We start from the raw sequence: 22,712 nt of genomic DNA on the forward strand, positions 1-22,712 counted from the left end.
CTGGAAATAATTGCAGGCTAATTTTATAGTACTTAAATGTTTATTCCCTGGTCAGACCTGCAAATCAATAAGTTAGAAGTCTAAATACTATGAAACATGTCTGTGTTTACCTGTGGGTGCAAAACTGGAGGCCAAGTTGAGGGTCTTCTGAAAATTGGAGCCACTGTGTGTGTGATCCAGTCGTGTTGTTCCAGAACTTAAACGATGGGAAGAACACATGGAGCAAATGTCAGGAAGCAATTGCATGCATGACTATTCTGCATTGTTGTGCTGGGTACTTTATTTTATATATTTATTTATTTATTAAAGAAAATCTTCAGCTCAGAGCAACTGAGGTTGACCTTATGGGACATATGACAGTGAAGAGGAGCAACTTCAGCCCAGTTATTTTGATTGGGAAATCTCACCTGCCACAATATCTTGTGAGAATCAACTAAACCCTTTTTAGAACATAAGAGCCTAAGAACTATCTAGCCCAGTATCTTGTGTTCCATTGGCCAGTGACAAATGCTTGAGAAGGAATGAACAGAACAGGGCAATTTATAGTGTAATCCATCCCCCGTCATCCAGTCCCAGCTCCTAGCACTCAGAGGTTTAGGACACCCAGAGCAAGGGGCTATATCCCTGACTATATTGGCTAATAGCCATTGATGGACCTATCCTCCATGAACTTATCTAATTCTTTTTTGAACCCAATTATACTTTTGGGCTTCACAACATTCCCTGACAATGAGCTCCGCAGGTTGACTGTGCATTGTATGAAAAAGTACTTCTTTGGGTGACCCATGGTTTTGTGTTTATCTTGTATTATGTGAACGGATGGTTCACATGGTAATCTTGTATTATGTGAATGGATAAATAACACTTCTTTTTCACTTTCTCCTCACCATTCGTGATTTGATAGGCCTCTATCATATCCCCCCTTAGTCATTGCTTTTCTAAGTTGAACAATCCCAATCTTTTTAATCTCTCCTCACATGGCAGCTGTGCCATACCCCAATCGTTTTTGTTTCCATTCACTATGGTGCTTCCAATTCCAATATATCCTTTTTGAGATGGGGCAACCAGAACTGCACACAGTATTCAAGATGTGTGTGTACCGTGGCTTTATATAGTGGCATTGTGATATTTTCTGTCTTGTTATCGATCCCTTTCCTAATGGTTCCTAACATTCTGTTAGTTTTTTTAATTGCCGCTGCACATTGTGCAGGTGTTTTTCAGAGAACTATCCAATCCACAATGACTCCAAGCTCTCTTTCACCTGGTTACATCTCATTTAGACCTCATCGTTTTGCATGTATAGTTGAGATTATGTTTTCCAATGTGCATTACTTTGTATTTATCAATGCTGAATTTCATCCACCTTTTTGTTGCCCAGTCACTCAGTTTTATGAGATCCCTTTGTAAGTCCTCTCTGTCAACTTTGGACTTAGCTGTTGAGTGATTTTGTATCATCTGCAAACTTTGCAACCTCAGTTAACCCCTCTTTCAGATCATTTATGAATACATTGAAGAGCACTGGTCCCAGTACATATGTTTGTGGGCCCTGGTATTTACTTCTCTCCACTGTGAAAACTGGCCGTTTATTCCTACCCTTTGTTTCCTGTCTTTTAACCAGTAACTGATCCATGAGAGGACCTTCCCTCTTATCCCATGACAGTTTACTTTGCTTAAGAGCCTTTGGTGAGGGACCTGGTCAAATGCTTTCTGAAAGTCCAAATACACAGTATTGTTGTGGAAAATTGACCACACGGTTGATTTTAGATCAGACAGCCTGAGGCTCCTTTATTTTATACAAGCATATATGCAGGGAGAGTCAGCATGGCCCCACACAAGAGGCAAACTGCTCTGCTCTCCACAAATTTTACCAAGCTTATAAAGGCTAAAACCGCAAGCACGTAACGTGCTCGATACATTTTCAATTGCCATTTTCAATTTTATTTGGAATACAACGTTAATCAAGAGCAAGCTTAATAATTAGTTTTCCATATATGGTTTTTCCTGGTTATTGTTATCCCTAGCCAAGTTTGCGGTTTGACTGTTCTAACACCTTTTCTGTAGTCCCGAAAGCAAGCTCAGCTGTTGTAACTTAACAGATCTCCTGGTTTCCCTTTATCCAATTCCAGTTCCTCTTTCATGGGCCCCTGACCCCACATGACTCTGCCCCCGCATGCCCTTTGTACAGAAAAGCAAGCCTAGCTGAAGCTCTTAAGTTTCATAGCTTTGTTACAGGCCTTTGCTACAGGCCCAAACCCCTGGGGAAAAGGGAAGGGGGTACCAATTTTCTTTGACAGTATCTACTGATCATACTGAACACCCTTTTCCACATGTATGTTGACTCCCTCAAAGAATTCTAATAGATTGGGGAATCATGATTTCCCTTTACAAAAACCATGTTGACTCTTCCCCAACACATCGTGTTCATCTGTGCTTCTGATAATTTTGTTCTTTACTATAGTTTCAACCAATTTGCCTGGTACTGACGTTAGTCTTACAGGCCTGTAATTGCCAGGATTCCCTCTGGAGCTTTTTTTTTTTTTTTTAAATCAGCATTATATTAGCTATCCTCCAATTGGAGGCTGGTGCGGTAGGTGATGTATCACAGCTAGTAGTTCTGCAATTTCAACTTTGAAGTTCCTTCAGAATTCTTGGATGAATCCCATCTGGTCCTGGTGACTTGTTACTGTTTAATTTATCAATTTGTACCAAAACCTCCTCTATTGACACCTTAGTCTGGGACAGTTCCTTGGATTTGTCACCTAAAAAGAATGGCTCAGATGTGGGAATTTCCCTCACATCTTCTGCATTGAATACAGATACAAAGAATTTATTTGGCTTCTCCTCAGTGGTCTTGTCTTCCTTGAGTGATCCTTTAGCACTGATTGCTTGGCAGGCTTCCTGCTTTTGATGTATTTAAAAAAATTACTGTTAGTTTTTGTGCCTTTTGCTAGTTGCTCTTCAAATTCTTTTTTGGCTTGCCTAATAATATATTTATCCTTGACGTGCCAGAGTTTATGTTCCTTTCGATTTTCCTCAGTAGGATTTGACTTCCAATTTTTAAAAGATGTCTTTTTGTCTCTGCCTCTTTTACTCTGTTTAGCCATGATGATTTTTTTTGTTGTTGTCTTCCTGTTTTTTTTATTTGTGGTTTACATATTGTTTGAGCTTCTATAATGGTGTTTTTAAAAAGTTTCCATGCAGCTTGCAGGCATTTTACTTTTGTGAATTGTAATGATTATATCTTTCATCAGAGGATCCCAAAAGCCATGAATTGATCTATAAGTGGGTCAGCGTTGGCATCCTGGATTACGACAAGGAGACAAAATTGTACTTGGTACATAAGACAAACAAGAGGGGAATGGTACGGGATGAAGAAGGGAGGCCTATTCTAAATGGAGGAGTAACTCCAGAAGGTGTGTTCTGACTAGTGTTCATTAGGAGATGGGAGACGTTCATTTACCCCTGTTTGCTTCCTTTTCCACCACCAGAGTTCTGCATTGTGATAATACTTTTCCCTCTCCTTCCCCACCATTGGAGGGCTGGACATGATTCTTCCTGGAACCAATGCCGTTCAGGGGTAATGTGGGTAATTTGGGGATATTCGAAGTACTCGCCATTTGCAGGGGTTCAGGATGCTGCCATTTCAGCACTGCAATCCCCTGCCAACCGAGACCTGAACTCTGATCCCTCATTTGGCAGCCTTTTGTACTGCCACCACCCCATCAGCCTGACCCTGATTGTATATTCAAACTATTGGCTACAATAAATAGGGAATCTGATTTCTGCATTCACTGTGGACCCCAGTGTGTGTTATTTATGTCTTCCCTTCTTTCCCCCCAGGGAGAGCCCCTCTTATGCCATGTCAATACTGGGTGCCACGAGTCCGTCTGCTGTTTCTTGCGGAAGACCCCCATGTGTTTGCCCAGCGAGTGGTTTCTGCCAATACCCTGCGTAAGAAAACACAGGCACTGTTGCGGTACAATCTGTATGTGGACTGCATGCCCGTGGATGGGCTGAGGAGCATTGATGAGAAGAGCCTAGGTAGAATGAAGCAGCTGGCAATGAGCACTTCACACCTGAGAAAAGAGATACGGTGAGTATCCCATTGAGTCTTCGCTGGGGGCTAGAAGAGGTTCATTGAAAGACTCAGATCATGGCTGTGCTTTCAGTGTACTGTACTGGATGTCTGCATAGTGTGACTGACTTCCCTGGGGTGCCACCTAGAACTGGGGTACCGCTGAGCCCTTTGTCTTACCAACCTGGGCTCCCTCTCACACTGTGCTGCTCTCACACAAGCTGCAGATCCCTCCAGATCTGCCCTCACACAAACATTCACAGGCAGGGACACACCCAGCTGTGTTACATGAATACTTTTACCAGCCACCCATGAACCAATAATAGAGAGGCTCCAACCAGTTCCCCACAGTTCCCCAGCCTAAGACCCCAGAGCTGTACTATCTTGCCCTGGTCAGAAGCCTGACCAGTATACGTTTACTACCCAGTACGCACCTCCTTCAATGTGGTGAGGACATTGCAGTAGCCCCTGTTCTTGAGCAGATTTCCCTTTGGACTTCAAACAACACACTGTTTTAGGTAAAAAAAAAAAATAAAACAAATTTAACTACAGAAAGATATAATCACTTAAAAATCTAAGAAATAGCTACAGATCAAAGTTGGTTACCTAAGAAATAAAATAAAATCGCAATCTAAATTCTATACACTAGATAGGATTTGAATCAAGAAGTGTCTCACCCTGATGGTACAAACAGTCCACCAATCTTCCATACACAGGCTAGAAATCCCTTCAGCCGGGGACCACATCCTCAGTTCAGTCCTTGTTCCTAAGGTTCCAGGTGTTGAGTTGTGGGGGGCGGGAGGGAGTGAGGCCAAGTGATGATGTCACTTCCCCCTTTTATAGTTTCTGCCTTGTGGAGGGAACTTCATTGTCCCAAACAAAGCCCCCAGCACAGTTAGTGGAAAAGTATAGGCACAAGATGGAGTCCTGTGTCACATGAGCTGGTCACATGCCCTTGCATACTTCGATGAGTCATGGCAGCAGGGCCGGCTTTAGGGCGATTCCACCAATTCCTGGGAATCAGGCCCCGCAGCGTCCGGAAGAGGGGCCCCACACCCTCCACTGAAATGCTGCCGGAAACAGCAGCAACCAATTGAGCTGCCGCCAAATTGCTGCCGCTATCTTCGGCGGCAGCTCAATCGCTGCCGCTGTCTTTGGTGGCATTTCGGCGGCAGCTCTTTCGAATTGGGCTCCGCACATCCTATATTCTGGCTAGAACATTCACAGAAAAGTTCATCAGGTGGGAGTAAGCTTTTTTTATGGCCTATTGTATTTCTTGATGGGCCATCACCTTGAATGGTTTGTCCACAATGTGCTGGTGAGACTGGATGTAAACTACCTTGTGGGTGTTAACCAGGAGCAAACACATTTGAAATACTGGTATAAAGTCAAGTATCAGAGGGGTAGCCGTGTTAGTCTGGATCTGTAAAAGCAGCAAAGAGTCCTGTGGCACCTTATAGACTAACAGACGTATTGGAGCATGAGCTTTCGTGGGTGAATACCCACTTCGTCGGATGCATCCGACGAAGTGGGTATTCACCCATGAAAGCTCATGCTCCAATATGTCTGTTAGTCTATAAGGTGCCAAAGGACTCTTTGCTGCTGGTATAAAGTCAATATTTCTAACTTCAGATACAAAAATGATACATTCATACAATTAGGATAATCATATTCAGCAAACCATAACTTTTCCACTGACATCTCACATGACATATTTTGTACAAGATTTGTTGCAATTATATAACACTGGTGAATATGGGAGTGCCAGGGTGTTGCTTTGGGGTACAGAGTGTCACAGTAGGATAATGCCGAGAGATGGAAACTTTCATAGGAGCTTCACATTTTCAGTTACAGACACTGGAAACAGCTTCCAGAGCACAGATTGTCAATGGTCCCTACATTAGGCTATGGACCACCAGCTCTCTGCAGAGTGCTTCCTGGTGGTCAGCAGAGAGCTGTCCAGTTGTCTGGTGCGAGCTGCCTTTGTGGTTGATTGTCAGACTAAAAGAAAATATGCATAGGGATCTTGTGTAATCAAATAGAAAAGGAAAGGAGTAATCTGGTTACAAATGAGACAATTTCTCTGCTGAGATACAGCCTAGGCTAGGGAAAAGTTTGAGAGTCCCTGGGCTTGCTGAATCATCATCTACCAGTGGTGGTATTGCCTTCAGTCCCTTGGAATGAACAAGTGCATTGACCCCCTTCAGAAATGTGGCGCTGTGAAGAGCTGTGTGGTATAGCAGCCTTGACTGGAGAGTAAGGTCTCTGTTTATGAACATAGATGTAGCCAGAGAGAAGTACTCTGCTTGAAGTGAAAGACAATAACATTATAGGATAATGGCAGCTGGAGTTCAGGATCAGGAAAATCAGGAATTTTATACTTTCAGTAAATATTCAGAGGGGCATTTGGGAAGATGGCACATATACCCCAAGCATTCCTAGCATTCACACACAGCTTTCTCCAAACCTTAGATTGTTTTTCTTTGACCTTTGTAATACTTTTCTTCTCACATCCCTTGGTCCAAACCATGTTTCCCTTCCACTTTGTTCTGTAGCAGCAATTCAGATAAGATGATCCTAATCAGCTGCTAGTCAGTTTCATTTTGCTGCAACCAGTGCAAGCAGAACAGACTAGTACAGAGACAGCTTAACGACTGGAGGGCAAGGAGGAGAGAGAGAGAGAGGAGTGCTGGTTCTAGCTTCAAATCTAGTCCTCTCTCACACTCACATCACACCCAGCAGGATGGGACACCTTTGCAACGTCACTATTTTGTCCTGTGGCCCCACACTCTGCCAATGAACCTCAAACCTGCATCATCATCTGCTGTTCTATTCCTGGGCCTCCATAGCTCTGCTAATGTAATTCAGATATTTTTAGTAAGCAAGCTAAGTGTAAGTGAACCCAGGAGAAATCATTTGGGGGTAAGGTCTTTGAGGACTGGTGCAGATCTGAGTGGTCACTGTTCATTCATTTTATAATTGTCATCAGTGTGTTGAACTGTCTGCAATGCCTGGAAAAGGAGGTGAGCCTAGACTATGAACGCACCATGAACAAGATTATCTTTGATGGAGTCATCACATCCAAGCCCCAGACGTTTTCATATGTCACCCTGCCAGAGAAAGAGGAGGAGAAGGTGCCAGAGAGAGGTATGGGATCTGGTGAAGAAAGTTGTGCTCCAGTTGGGTTGCAAGGATCCTTCTGTAAAATGATTTCTTCATTATTGTGGGAGACTTTCAGACATACAGGTTTATAATGCAAGAGGATGTACAAGGTGGTATGTTTGCCAGTTATTCTAGGGGACCGGCAGACAGCCAAATTGGATGCATGCATGGAGAACTCATTTATGTTAGTGGGTTAGGTTCTGAATGATCCTTGGAAACTGTATATGTGTATCTGGGACCAGAATTTGGCCTTGGCACTTTGAGTGAGATTGCACAAGCTGAGGCATTCCATGAACAGTCCAGCTTTATTAACAGTGGCTGGAATGCTGCGGGCAAACTGTGGAGGTTTCAAGGCCATGCTTGGGAGCGAGGAGGCCTCTCATTATCATTCATGTTCAGAATCTTGATTTCTTCTTTGTGGCAGCCTCTGCACAGTCCCATTGTGGGACATGGCCCCCACCCCTGGGCCATTCCTGCCATACCAAAAAGAACCTCATGATGGAGGACCTATGAATCAGAACATCAGATCTGTCCTGGGGCCAGGGCTCCATTTCTGTGCATGGACAGAGCAGATGTTTGTTAGTTATGAAGTCCCCTAAAGTGGGGAAGTGCAACCTTTGGGGCCAACACCAGCCCTTTCATCCAGCTTCAGATACACAGAACACTTGGTGTCTGCTGGGACTACTTATGTATGTAAGGACTACTCACATGAGTAAAGTGTTATGGGATCAAGCCATATGTTGGTCCCAACCTAAAAAGGGATTGCAAATGCTCTTCCTCTTAAAATGACACACACTCTTTTGTTGGCAGGGCTGGTCAAGATCCCAGACTATCCATTTGATGAGCAACGGGCATCTTTTATTTTTGTCTCGCTCCTGACCAGGCCAGAAGTCATCCTTGCCTTATCGCAGGTGCGGGATGAGTGCAACAAAGCTGCAGCCATGTCTCTGTTTCATTCAACGTTGTCTAAGTATGGCCGGCTAGAGGAGTTTGAACAGATCCAGACGCAGACCTTCACCCAGGTAAGGAAGGGCAGGGAGAAAACATTTGCTTAAGGGGAGGGGAGATACAGAACAATCAACAGGGCTCTTAGCATATACCAATCAGACCAAGCCAGACAGATCTTAGCAATTATATAATTGATTTATTGCAACTGGACAAAGCTTTTCTAAAAAACATGGGGCAAAATCTGCATTGTAGATTTCCAAATTGTTGTTGTTCCTTCTCCCCTTATTGTTATAAGGAACCAGAGCTTTGATTCCACTAAAAATACTGATTTTCTTAAGATCCTCTCACTTCTTTTAACCACAGGGATAATGAAAAAACAGAATTTTTCTGAGTTCTTATTAGTTTTGTTAGATTTTTTTCACACAATTTAGTGAAAAAGCTTTAGTTACTAACAACCATAGAGTAAAAAAATAAAACCTTATAAATCTCTTATATCTTTCGTCAGAGGACTTTCATACACTGTACAAGGCCGCTTTATCCTCATGGTAAACTGAGGCAGAGAGAAGTTGAGAGACTTGCCCAAGGCCACCCAATCTGGGATATGAACCAGCCAGGAAAAGAGTGTTCCATTTTAATAGGCAGAGTGTATACAGTAACTCCTCACTTACCGTCCTCCCGCTTAACATTGTTTCAAAGTTATGTTGCTGCTCAATTAGGGAACATGCTCGTTTAAAGTAGTGCAGTGCTCCCTTATAACGTCGTTTGGAGGCCTGCTCTGTCCACAGCTTGTAAGATTCTGTGGAAGAGCAGCAACTTTACAAGGGAGCATTGCACAAGTTCCTCTTCTCCGCCTCCTCCCCCTTCCTCCCAGCGCTTCCCCCACCACCGAACAGCTGTTTGGCGGCACTTAGGACTTTCTGGGAGGGGCAGGGAAGCACTGTGTCTCCACTCCTTCCCCTCCCTCCCAGAAAGTCCTAAGCGCGGCCAAACAGCTATTTGGTGGTGCTTAGGACTTTCGTGGGGGAGGGAAGGAGCAGGGATGTGGCATGCTCTGGAGAGGAGGTGGAGCGGGGACAGGAAGAGGTGGGCCTGGAGCATTCCCTGCAAAGTTGGCACCTGTTCTCCTCCAGGGAAGCTGCCACTGCTGCTGCGAAGGTGTTTCCTAATGTCCTTGCCTGCAGCAAGCTGTGCCTGTGTGGGGTAAGTCAGGGGCACTTCCCAACTACAGTATATAATGCCGTTTGTCTGCCCCAAAAAATTTCCTTGGAACCTAACCCCTCACATTTACATTAAATCTTATGGGAAAATTGGATTCATTTAACATCGTTTCACTTAAAGTTGCATTTTTCAGGAACATAACTACAACGTTAAGTGAGGAGTTACTGTATAAGGACCCCAACCCTCAGTCCTGTACTCTGTCAATGAGAAAATGCTGTTTCCCTTTGCACTGTTGAAATTTGATTTCTACACACACATAGCAGAAGTCCATGTAACAAGTTTGACTCTTAGTAGCATTTTAATGAATCAAAGCATTGCAGGAGTCTGCTGCCCTTCAGTTAGCACCTTCCTATCACTTTAATCAGTTCCAAAAGAAGACAAATGTGCATCCCTCATTTCTCAGTCATATTTTACAGAGAGTTTTATGGGGGACCCCTATGAAATACAGCTTCTGATACTGTTCTGTAGAAAACCATGGGGACTAGTAAATTGGAAACTAGGAGAGCGGTAAATAATGAAGAGGACTGATCCAGAGCAATCTGGATTGCTTGGTAAACTGGGCACAAGCAAACAATGTATTTTAAGACTGCCAAATGTAAAGTCATACATATGAGAAAACAGAATGTAAGCCATACTTACAAGCTGCAGGGACTCTGTCCTTGGTAAGTAGTAGTGGATTCTCCATCTCTGGATGTTTCACTAAAAGACATAACCTAGAGCAAAGAGGAAGTATTTCAGGGAAGTTCTGTGACCTGTGTTATGGAAGATGTCAGACTAAAAGATGATCATAATGGTCCCCTCTGGTCTAATTTGTGACAACAGGGATAGAAAGCAGAAGCTTAGGTGAAATGGAGAAGCACAGCTCTGATGTTTTCTCAACAGCAGGCCTTTTCATGAGCCTTTGTTAAGGAACTAGATATATAATATGTTGGGTACGTATCCATAAATATGAGGGTTATTGGTCAACCAAAATGGATTGGAAATGACAGGGCTTGTTTCACAGCGGACTGGTATTGTACTGCGCACTAGTGGTCCCTGCCAGTGGTCAATAGTCGCCCTATTGTTTTCCCATCAGTCCTCTGAGGATAAATTCTTCACTGCATGTTTCTTTGTTCTAGGTTCAGATGTTTCTCAAGGACACCTGGATCAATACTCTCAAGATAGCAGTAAAGAGCAGTCTGAGGGAGATTGGTAAAGGGTGGTACAATCTGTATCAGTCCAACTGGGGTGTATACCAGATGTCCAAGCTACATAAGCTGATGGAGCTCATCAAGTTCAACTTGCAAGACTCTGTGCGCTTCCTGGTCCAGGACTCCCTGGTCAGCTTCACTCAGCTTTTGCTGGATGCTTGCGGCAATGTCCTGAATTGCTCGGAGGATATGGAATGGGGAGGGGACCTCATCAACAGCCCATACAAGTAAGGAGGAGAGAGATGGGAGATTAGGCTTGGGGGAGAACAGGGGAGCAGGGAAGAATATGGTATTTGTAATTACCATAGATTTTTACAGTGACACTTTGCATTTGGGTTGGGGTTTCATGGTGGTGCTCATGATGAAGAGGAACTCAGTTCCATCCCTCTCTCTTGACATGTCTCCAGCACAAACCCTGGAGCAGTGGTCCCCAACCTTTTCATCTGGCGGGCACCACACGAAGGACCGTGGCAGCAGTGGGACCACCCGCCGAAATGCCGCCGAATTTCTGCGGCATTTTGGTGGCGACGCCTCTCGATGACGTCCCTTGTCGGCAGCAAGCGGCGGCATCGAGAGGTGTCGCCGCCAAAATGCCGCAGAAATTCGGCGGCATTTCGGCGGATGCTACACCGCCGGCCAGGACGCGGGCGCATTTAGATGCCCCTGTGGGCGCCATGGCGTCCACGGGCACCACATTGGGGACCCCTGCCCTGGAGCCAGGGGAGGGAGGCATAGAGCTGGGTGAATCCCCAGCTGTCCTGTTAGTGCAGGCCTTATTGGAGGCCAGGATCTGGTTCAATATTTTCAATGCACTTTACTAATGTTAGCTAATGAATTCTCTCAACACCCCAGGGAGGAAGGTGACCACTGCTAGTTCTATTTTAGAGCCTGGGGAAGTGAATAAGGCCACACGGCTGGTCAGTTTCACTGTTGGGATTTAAACACACAGCACAATGGCAGTGTTGCAGGTGCCATTCTTTCTGCAAACAGCCACGTAACACCCCATCTCCTCCCTTTGCAGGCCACGAAAGAATCCTCTCTTCGTGGTGGATCTGATTCTGGATAACAGTGGGGTTCACTTCAGCACACCTCTGGAAAACTTCGAGACCTCCCTTATTTCTCTGTTTGACAAGGGAATCCTGGCGACCCATACCATACCACAACTGGAGACGGTGCGTTACTCTGGGGAAATATTAATATGACAGAGACTAAGTGGCAATATGACAGAGACTAAGTGGCCTAGAGACCCAGAATGTATGGCAGCTGATGAGGGTGGAATCATGAATGGCAATAGCATGTAGACTAATGGCCTCAGACCTGTTAGGGAAAGTCCCTTTGGAGTATATCCTCTTCTCCCTGTTGAGAGGGAAATTTGTCTTCCAAGATCCTTCTATGTTTCCTCTATATTTATCTTTTTACTGGGGCTGGGGTCGGATGAATGAAGTAATTCCTGATGCCATGGAGAAGGATGGACCACATAACCTTCTAGAGGTACCTTCCCTCCTGATGATGATTGTATGACCCATCTTACAGAGCAATACATTGTGAAGAATGTGAGTTCTTCACGCTGTAAAACCTGTTCCCCTGCTGGAGACTGAGAAGCGGCAGGGTGATACCTGCTTGTTTTGAATGACCTCTCCTTTTGCACTCTTCCAGTATGTGCTGGAGAACATGTTTATTAGAGGCACACCATTGCTGGAGTCGGTGGGCCTGCACGAGCCCCCTGTGGAAGAACTGCGCATCGCTATCCAATCTGCCATCCGCAAGGCAGTGATCCCCCTCCAAGCCTACGCCAAGCAGTATGAGAACCAGTTAGAGCTGAATAATAATGACATCCAATCCTTTCTAAAGTAAGTAACATCAAGACGGGACACCACAGACCTGACTTCCATGTCCTTAGAAACTTATTACTATAGTACATCCCCATCTCATGTATCCTTGCTTAAGTGTGTGTGTATGTATTCGCTGTTCTGTGCTCGCAAAAGTGTGTGGCATGCACTCCAGTGAACAGGTACAAGGAGTGAGCAGGAGACTTCACTGATTGGAAGGCATGAGATGTACTGTCCTAGGGATGTGGGTTCCACGACCACCACTCCCTAGAGAAGGAAGCGGGTGGTGGTGGTCGGGGACTCCCTCCTAAGAGGGACTGAGTCATCTATCTGCCGTCCTGACTGGGAAAACCGAGACGTGTGCTGCTTGCGAGGAGCTAGGATTCACGATGTGACGGAGAAACTGCCGAGACCCATCAACCCCTCGGATCGCTACCTCTTCCTGCTTCTCCACATGTGCACCAATGAGACTGCCAAGAATGACTTTGAGCAGATCACTGCAGACTACGTGGCTCTGTGAAGAAGGATAAAGGAGTTTGAGGCGCAAGTGGTGTTCTCGTCCATCCTCCCTGTGGAAGGAAAAGGCCCAGATAGAGACCATCAAATCATGGAAATCAACGAAAGGCTATGCAGGTGGTGTCGGAGAGAAGGCTTTGGATTCTTCGACCATGGGATGGTGTTCCAAGAAGAAGGATTGTTAGGCAGAGACGGGCTCCACCTAACGAAGAGAGGGAAGAGCATCTTTGCAAGCAGGCTGGCTAACCTAGTGAGGAGGGCTTTAAACTAGGTTCACTGGGGGAAGGAGACCAAAACCCTGAGGTAAGTGGGGAAATGGGATACCAGGAGGAAGCACGAGCAGGAGAATGCAAGAGGGGAGGACTCCTGTCTCAGACTGAGAAAGCGGGACAATCAGCAAGTTATCTTAAGTGCCTATACACAAATGCAAGAAGCCTGGGAAACAAGCAGGGAGAACTGGAAGTCCTGGCACAGTGAAGGAATTATGATGTGATTGGAATAACAGAGACTTGGTGGGATAACTCACATGACTGGAGTATTGTCATGGATGGATATAAACTGTCCAGGAAGGACAGGCAGGGCAGAAAAGGTCGGGGAGTTGCATTGTATGTAAGAGAGCAGTATGACTGCTCAGAGCTCCAGTATGAAACTGCAGAAAAACCTGAGAGTCTCTGGATTAAGTTTAAAAGTGTGAGCAACAAGGGTGATGTCGTGGTGGGAGTCTGCTGTAGACCACCAGACCAGGGGGATGAGGTGGACGAGGCTTTCTTCAGGCAACTAACAGAAGTTACTAGATCAAACACCCTGGTTCTCATGGCGGACTTCAATCACCCTGATGTCTGCTGGCAGAGCAATACAATTGTGCACAGACAATTCAGGAAGTTTTTGGAAAGTGTAGGGGACAATTTCCTAGTGCAAGTGCTGGAGGAACTAACTAGGGGCAGAACTCTTCTTGACCTGCTGCTCACAAACAGGGAAGAATTAATAGGGGAAACAAAAGTGGATGGGAACCTGGGAGGCAATGACCATGAGATGGTTGAGCTCAGGATCCTGACACAAGGAAGAAAGGAGAGCAGCAGAATACGGACCGGGGACTTCAGAAAAGCAGACTTTGACTCCCTCAGGGAACTGATGGGCAGGATCCCCTGGGAGAATAACATGAGGGGGGAAAGGAGTCCAGGAGAGCTGGCTGTATTTTAAAGAATCCTTATTGAGGTTGCAGGAACAAACCATCCCGATGTGTAGAAAGAATAGTAAATATGACAGGCAACCAGCTTGGCTTAACAGTGAAATCCTTGCTGATCTGAAACACAAAAAAGCTCACAAGAAGTGGAAGCTTGGACAAATGACTAGGGAGGAGTATAAAAGTATTGCTCAGGCATGCAGGAGTGAAATCAGGAAGGCCAAATCAGAATTGGAGTTGCAGCTAGCAAGGGATGTTAAGAGTAACAAGAAGGGGTTCTACAGTTATGTTAGCAACAAGAAGAAGGGCAGAGAAAGTGTGGGCCCCTTGCTGAATGGGGGAGGCAACTTAATTACAGAGGATGTGGAAAAAGCTAATGTACTCAATGCTTTTTTTGCCTCTGTCTTCACGAACAAAGTCAGCTCCCAGACTACTGCACTGGACAGCACAGCATGGGGAGGAGATAACCAGCCCTCTGTGTAGAAAGAAGTGGTTCCGGACTATTTAGAAAAGCTGAATGAGCACAAGTCCATAGGACCGGATGCACTGCATCCAAGGGTGCTAAAGGAATTGGTGAATGTGATTGCAGAGCCATTGGCCATTATCTTTGAAAACTTGTGGCGATTGGGGGAGGTCCCGGATGACTGGAAAAAGGCTAATGTAGTGCCCATCTTTAAAAAAGGGAAGAAGGAGGATCCAGGGAACTACAGGCCAGTCAGCCTCACCTCAGTCCCTGGAAAAATCATAGATCAGATCCTCAAGGAATCAATTCTGAAGCACTTAGAGGAGAGCAAAGGTGATCAGGAACAGTCAGCATGGATTCACCAAGGGCAAGTCATGCCTGACTAACCTAATTGCCTTCTATGAGGAGATAACTGGCTCTGTGGATGAGGGGAAGGCAGTGGATGTGTTTATTCCTTGACTTTAGCAAAGCTTTTGGTACGGTCTCCCACAGTATTGTTGCCAGCAAGTTAAAGAAGTATGGGCTGGATGAATGGACTGTAAGGTGGATAGAAAGCTGTCTAGATCATCAGGCTCAACTGTCAGTGATCAATGGCTCCATGTCTAGTTGGCAGCTGGTATCAAGTGGAGTGCCCCAAGAGTCGGTCCTGGGGCTGGTTTTGTTCAATATCTTCATTAATGATCTGGAGGATGGCGTGGGTTGTACCCTCAGCAAGTTTGCAGATGACACTAAACTGGGAGGAGTGGTAGATATACTGGAGGGTAGGGATAGGATACAGAGGGACCTAGACAAATTAGAGGATTGGGCCAAAAGAAATCTGATGAGATTCAATAAGGACAAGTGCAGAGTCCTGCACTTAGGATGGAAGAATCCCATGCACTGCTACAGACTAGGGACTGAATGGCTAGGCAACAGTTCTGCAGAAAAGGATCTTGGGGTTACAGTAGACGAGAAGCTGGATATGAGTCAACAGTGTGCCCTTGTTGCCAAGAAGGCTAACAGCATTTTGGGCTGTATGAGTAGGAGCATTGCCAGCAGATCGAGGGACGTGATCATTCCCCTCTATTCAACATTGGTGAGGCCTCATCTGGAGTACTGTGTCCAGTTTTGGGCCCCACACTATAAGAAGGATGTGGAAAAATTGGAGAGTCCAGCGGAGGGCAACAAAAATGATTAGGGAGCTGGAGCACATGATTTATGAGGTGAGACTGAGGGAACTGGGATTATTTAGTCTGCAGAAGAGAAGAATGAGGGGGGATTTGATAGCTGCTTTCAACTACCTGAAAGGGGGTTCCAAAGAGGCTGGATCTAGACTGTTCTCAGTGGTAGTAGATGACAGAACAAGGAGCAATGGTCTCAGGTTGCAGTGGGGGAGGTTTAGGTTGGATATTAGGAAAAACTTTTTCACTAGGAGGGTGGTGAAGCACTGGAATGAGTTACTTAGGGAGGTGGTGGAATCTCCTTCCTTAAAGGTTTTTACGGTCAGGCTTGACAAAGCCCTGTCTGGGATGATTTAGTTGGAGATTGGTCCTGCTTTAAGCAGGGAGTTGGATTAGATGGCCTCCTGAGGTCCCTTCCAACCCTGATATTCTATGATTCTAAGGGATTAGCCATACCAAATCAGAACACTGGTGCATCAAATCCAGCCTCCAACAGTGGCCAATAACTGATGCTTTCAGAGGAAGGCAAAATAGCTACTGGTGGAATGCTGTATATTGTTAGTAGCGGTGGGAATTCCTGTCTGCCCCTGACAACAGTCAAATTCCCTTCTGATCTTATTGGTCAGAAAATTACTCATTCCTTTTGAAAATCTGGTTAGCATGTTTGACCTCTTGCAACTCTGCCTTTTCAGGCTGATGACATGGTGTAGGAAGTAGCATTTCCCTTTGTTTCAACCTGCCTGTTCCCACTGCTAAAACCCCCATCCACACCTCAGTCATCCTTTTGCCTCATTTACTTTCACCTTCTTCTTTTCAGGCCTCCTGTCCTCGCCAGTCGTTAAACTGAGCTTTAAAACCCAATTCTCCCAGGAATCCCTCCTTCCTGCTTCTCTCCTCATTCTCTGTTCCTTGAACAGTTGTCAGTTGGGTTATTGTGTTGTGTCATCTCTATCTTAGATTGTAAGCTTTCAGAGGCAGGGAATGCATCTCACTCTATGGTTCTAAAATATGTAAATTCAGAGAAATCTGTGAGTTTTTAATAATACATGTGCCTGTCATTAATTTCATCTCCTGAACTTTTGGACAAAGGTCTAATGACATCTATGTGAATGTGTATATATGGCATGTAGGGATAAGTGTTCTCATGCGCTGTATGGTATGGGTTGGCTTGTCTTTGATTATATTTCTGGTTGTAGAGAGTACCAAGCCCAATGCCCCTCTGCCCAGGATGTGAGAAAAATCGTAAACCTGCACTTGTCTGAAAAGGAGATGCTGGACAACACTCTGCCAAGCTCCATCATCATCGGTCCCTTCTATGTCAGCATTGAAGGTGTCAAGCAAAATCTGTCCAAAAAACGCAAAGCCCTAGCCACCTCCATGTTGGATCTACTGGCTAAGAACCTACACCTACAGGTGGAAAATGTAAGTTTCACACTTCTCTGTTTTGTCTTGCACCTGTCCCCCTATTTCAGGAGGCACCACTGCAGAGAATTTGGGATTGCACAGTGGCCAAATGATAGCAATTGAGGCCACTCTAATGAGGACGTTTTCCAACTCGCACTGGAATGGTTAGGTAGGACTAGTGGCAGAAGCCAATTGAAAAAGGCTAGAAGGGAGATGTGAAGAGCCAGTTAAATCAAAGTGTGCCTGCATTCGTAACAAATTCTGTGCAAGAAAGCTACACCTATTGGCATGGAAATATTAGTGGCTTTCTACCATCTCCTAAATTGTTATGTTCATGGATTTAAAATGCTCTACCTCGCTGCCAGTTGGAAGTTCTGCAGGAAGCTGATGAGGTTAACTAGAATATATAGACAGTTACATGTGTGAGGCAGGTGATGAAGGGCTACTAACAGGAAGAACTAGAATAGTACTATATATTTGTAGCTTTAGACCACCCTTACAGTGGGTCACAGCCAGCTTTTTGACTTACACTGGAGTCTGGCATATGAGAGATTGCTGGCCTGATTTTCAGATGTGCTCCGCACACACAATTGCCATTAACTCTAATGGGAGTTATGAGTGCTCCTCTGAAAACCAGGTCTTAAGCCTCTGTTGTAGTCCACTGATTAAAAGTAAAAGCAGCAAAAAGTCCTGTGGCACCTTATAGACTAACAGAGGTATTGGAGCATGAGCATTCGTGGGTGAATACCCACTTCGTCGGATGCATGCCAAGGTTTAAAGGTAGTGACCCCATAGGAATGAAACCCTGTAGCCCATTAGAGAAGGCTGCAGCTGCTCCTCTATTCAGTGTGTGCATTTACACATTCTCTGTGTCCTCCTGCAGATCTGTGAAGCATTCAAAGCCATCAGCCGGAAAATGTATGAGAAACCAAACAGCATTGAGGAGCTGGCTGAGGTGCGGGAGTGGATGAAGGGAGTCCCTGAGCAGCTGAAAGTGCAGGAAGTAAGGCGTGCTTTTCTGATCAAAAGGGGGTGCCCAGTAGAGCCAGGGGATAAAAATGTGGGAATAGAGTGGTTGGAGTCTTGGAGGTAGATCTCCCACTGCTTTGACATTTTATTATCCAGCTCTGAATCTGTCCTGGAACAATGGGTCATTGCAAAAGCTGGTTCAGCTTCTTAAATTAATCCATGTTTGAAGAAATGAGATCTGGTCAGTCAGTCCAATTACCTGTTTTGTTGCTTGGGAAACCTTGCCTCTGATCCAGGCTGTTATGAAGCTTTGAGAGGTTGTGCGGTGTTCACAAGCTTTGTAGCCCCTTAAATCCAGATTTTCAGCTGACATATGAAATTTAACCCCAATGTCATCTATGCAACTGGGCATGTGTGTATAAAACCAGTGTGTCTATGCAAATTGGGCAGTCAGATGCCTAGCTACCGGACTGGTATGTGCTAAAGCAGGTTATGTGAACGCAAATATCTTTGCAGGGGAAACTTGCAAAGGCAATTGAAAATGTTGTCCTTAATGTATGCTGTATATCCCTTCTACTTCTTGGTTAGACATTCAATATTTCTGCACAGATATTGGATCTTGACTTTTCATCTGTAGATCTCAAAGCACTTTACAAAGGAGGGATGTGTCATCCCAGTTTTATAAATATTGAAACTAGGCACTGAGCAGTGAAGTGACTTGCCTAAGGTCACTTGAGAGGCCAGTGGCAAAGCCTGGAATAGATCTGGGTTTCCCAATTCCTAATCCAGTGTCTTACCCACTGGGTCACACTCCCTTTCATATATGTAGTCTGAGGATCACTCACACCACAAGTGTTTGGAGACTCAGACCCACTGCTTTTGTGGTATAGAAGTCCTCTGTGTTGGGGTAAGGTTGTGTGATGATGGCATGTGTCATGCAAATGCAGTGTGTATCCTGCCAGACAATCTCAGTAAGCAACATGTTCAATATGTGTAATTTGGAGGATGTCTACTTTTCTCTCTGTCTCCCTGTGTAGGAACTCATAAGTAAGGTCATGGAAGATTATGAGGTTATGGAGGAATTCCTTTACAACCTTACCCAAGATGATTTCAATGACAAGTGAGCATTTCTTTTACTGTCAAAGCAGCCTATTTTGCAGCTATTACCATTCTTAATGCCTCAGGGTTTGATTTGTATACCAGGTGCTTCGGATCTTTTTATGTGGCAGTTCAGGCTAGATGTGCATTGAACACCTAATCCAGAAATTGAGTCTGTAGAGCTGTGCAGATTCATACTGCCTCCTGGCCTGGGCAGGAGGCAAACTTGTAGTGATGGACCTCTTTAACAAATAAAAGACCTTATCTGCCAGCTTATTTATATTTTTTGTTTTATTTTATTATTTCTATTACAGTAGCACCAAGAGGCCGCCCTCAACTAAGATTAGGGCCCCCTCTTGCTAGGTACCGTGCAGACAGATTGTAAGAGAGACAGTCCCACTGGACTTTTTGGAATTGTTTAGCAATCCACACATCTTTTACTAATACACCGGATTTTTTTTTTTTTACAAATTCCTCTCCCTTTCCTTCCTGAGCCTCTTGTTACTGAACAGTTTAGATGCAGACACTGCATATCAAAGAACAGAGCACCAAAAATGTGCTTTGAAACCATGCACGTTTCTGTTGCTGGTCAGCCTCCTTCATCAGTTTGATTGGGTTATCTAATTGTTATGCTCATCATCATTCCAATAATAGGCCTCAGGTTGCTGCTTCTCATCTTTTTTGTATTCTTGTTCCATCTGAGCTCAGGTGGGCTGCGAGCAACTGGCCTCTGAAAATCGCCACGCAGACGGAGATGATTCGGCAGCAGCACCTAGAAGATGAAGAAAGGTTCCGCAAAATTCAGCTCATGGATCAGAACAACTTTCTGGAACGGCTGGATGGTCTGCAGGTACTAATAATCTAGCACTAGGGAGGCTGCCCTAAGACAGCCCTAATCACAAAGACTTGAAATCATTGCTGTTGGCGATCTGGGGTATCTTCAGGAGCATTTGCAATTCTAAGATCAATGGTAGGATCAGTTAAAAAAAATTTTCTAAAAACTGCTTTTGGATGAGAAATTGTTTGAATTCCATGGAAAACTTTTATTTTTCATGGAGAAACTGAATGCTCGAAAACAGAAATATTTTTATTCTGAAATGCTGCCACAATGCCTCAAGGAGCTGCTATGGGCTGAGCTCCCGAGCTAGACTTCATCTCCCATGATGCCCCACCTCTCCTCACCAACAGTGAAGACCATGGTGCACCATAGGAGCCCTAGGCTGGGTTCCATGTCCAGACTAGATAGGAGAATGAGACTGAAGCACCTGAACAACAACTCCCAAGAGATGCAGTGGCAGTGTTTCAAAATCAAATATTTCAGATTTGATTTTTCAACAAAAAATTTAAATTATCCATAGGAAAAACTCTCCATTTTGGACCAGCTCTAATCAATGTGCCAACTGATTTCAAAGACTCTCTCCAAATGGGTATCACTGGGGGTAATGGGTTGAAATTAAGCAAAGAATTTCCTAAAAGTGAAGACTGGTTGGCTGTGGAATAGTCTACCAAAGGAAGTGATAGGAGCCCCTGACACTTCAGTTTATTAAAAAACAAAAAAGATTGGACAAGAGCCTGGTGAATATAATATAGGAAACAATTTTTGGGGATGGAAAAAATGACCTAGTAGATCTTTCATTTTAATTTCTGTGGTTCCACGTTGCTAGCGGTACAGCTCAGTATAGATACATTTGGGCATGGACTGATGAGTGGGTGGCAATCAATTGCAAGAGGAAGAGGCAGCCAGTGCCCACATTTGTTCTTTCTGTCAACTGATCTTGATCAGGGCTTATCATTGCCTCCTCACCACCTTCTCCGTGGCCTGAAGAGAGCTGGAATTAGAATAGGGGAGAGAGACTGTGAAATTTAAAATGGGCTTTAGTGAGAGCTGTCCGATTCTTTGCATGCTGGAGGGCAACCAAGAGTGAGCAGTGAAGCTGAGATTCTAGAAAGCAGCATTCAGCATTTTCAGCCTGAGTTCCACATACTGCCTTTTCTTTTCCAGCTGGTTGTGGCTGGATTTTCTGTCCATGTGGACATTACCCGAGCACATGAGATAGCAAATGAAGCAAGAAGGGTCAAGAAGCAGTTGAAGGAGTCTCAGCAGATGGCGCTGCTTTACAACAACAGGGAACGGATATTTGGATTGCCAGTTACTAATGTAAGTGTCAGATCATGGGTTCTGTTGTGTTAGCCTCTGCAAACAACAGGCCCTTGGTCCTAACTGGGGCCTTTGGGTGCTACTCCAATGCAAAAAAAAATCCCCTAGGTCAGGGGTCCCCAACACAGTGCCCACGAGTGCCATGGTGCCCGCAGGGGCATCTAAATGCACCCGCGTCCTGGCCGGCGGTGGAGCATCCGCTGACTTGGCGGCAAGTGACATCATCGAGAGGCGTCACCACCGAAACGCTGCAGAAATTCGTTGATGATGCCACTTGCTGCCGGCAAGCGACGTCATCAAGAGGCGTCGCCGCTGAAACGCTGCAGAAATTCGGCGGCATTTCAGCAGGTGCTCCACCGCCGCCACGGTCCTTCATCTAGCGCCCGCCAGACGAAAAGGTTGGGGACCACTGCCCTAGGTAATAACGTCCCAATTGTGAGATTAAATCATTTCTTTCCTTCTGAATCATTTTGGCTTATCCATCAGTTCTTATGTTAACTAGAGAGGACCAGCAATCCACTCTGATGGTCACTCCATTCCAATGCTTTCTGCTCATCTCTTCTATGCTGTGGAAGAGCTGGTACAAGAAGACATGGAAGGGTGAGCAAGTTCATAGGACATTTAATTGCCACTTCTGCAGCAGAGCTCTACCTATCCATGCGCCTTGATCAAGAATTCATGGGGTAGTGGTAGCCAGGTGTATGGGAGGCTTGGCTCCTGGATCATAAAGATGGGAAGGCTGATGAAGTAGCAGTTAGTTACATTCATTCCTGTTAGAGAGTTACGGCACAGAATATGGGCATGAGTGGCTGTCATTACTTTTGTCACTAGTGGTTTATAGTCACATACAGGAAAGTGTTTTGTGAATTTGGAAGGCAGTGTTGTCTTAAGAAAATAATTTTAGTCACAAACACTAGTGGCTCTAGCTACTCATAAATGCCCATACACATTTTCTCTCTCTCTTTCCTTTATGGCTATTGAGTAGAATTATTTTCTCTAATAATTTTCTGTATCTTAACTTTCAATAGCTTAGTGTGATTTTTTTTCTTTACTGTTACATCCACAGTTGCAACTTGAGTCCTTAACAGGTACGTCCTCAAAATGTGTATGGGTCCATTGCATCCACAAAAAATCTCATATTATTGATGCGACAGAGCATTTGCAAATGAAAATCAGCTAACTGCACATCAAATTAAGTGTTTGCATGCACGGATATGGGCTTCTGCAGGTGTAACTCAAATGTATGCATTTTGGCCAGCATGTCTCATTCTCCCGCCTTTGAGAAGTTGGCACTAAATGTCATAGGAATAATTTAAGTCATGGTTTTAACTTGGATTGC

General features: G+C 44.8%; 1 protein-coding gene across 7 annotated transcripts in view; it reads left to right on the forward strand.

Annotated features, from left to right (window-relative positions):
* DNAH1 (dynein axonemal heavy chain 1) overlaps nt 1-22,712 on the forward strand; it is a 172,243-nt gene that overhangs the window by 42,250 nt on the left and 107,281 nt on the right. For all 7 annotated transcript variants that reach the window (XR_005601199.1, XM_039546880.1, XM_039546878.1 and 4 more), the window contains exons 7-18: nt 3,252-3,413; nt 3,841-4,093; nt 7,065-7,222; nt 8,048-8,259; nt 10,522-10,820; nt 11,615-11,765; nt 12,250-12,443; nt 16,941-17,166; nt 18,032-18,151; nt 19,155-19,237; nt 19,924-20,065; nt 21,218-21,373. Coding sequence is in view for 6 of the 7 variants with exons in the window: in XM_039546880.1 (XP_039402814.1) it covers nt 3,252-3,413; nt 3,841-4,093; nt 7,065-7,222; nt 8,048-8,259; nt 10,522-10,820; nt 11,615-11,765; nt 12,250-12,443; nt 16,941-17,166; nt 18,032-18,151; nt 19,155-19,237; nt 19,924-20,065; nt 21,218-21,373 (2,156 nt within the window). In the remaining variant the exon portion in view is untranslated. The remainder of the gene's footprint in view (nt 1-3,251; nt 3,414-3,840; nt 4,094-7,064; nt 7,223-8,047; nt 8,260-10,521; nt 10,821-11,614; nt 11,766-12,249; nt 12,444-16,940; nt 17,167-18,031; nt 18,152-19,154; nt 19,238-19,923; nt 20,066-21,217; nt 21,374-22,712) is intronic.

Source organism: Mauremys reevesii, linkage group 7 (assembly GCF_016161935.1).
Source record: "Mauremys reevesii isolate NIE-2019 linkage group 7, ASM1616193v1, whole genome shotgun sequence".
NCBI classification, from domain to species: domain Eukaryota; kingdom Metazoa; phylum Chordata; order Testudines; family Geoemydidae; genus Mauremys; species Mauremys reevesii.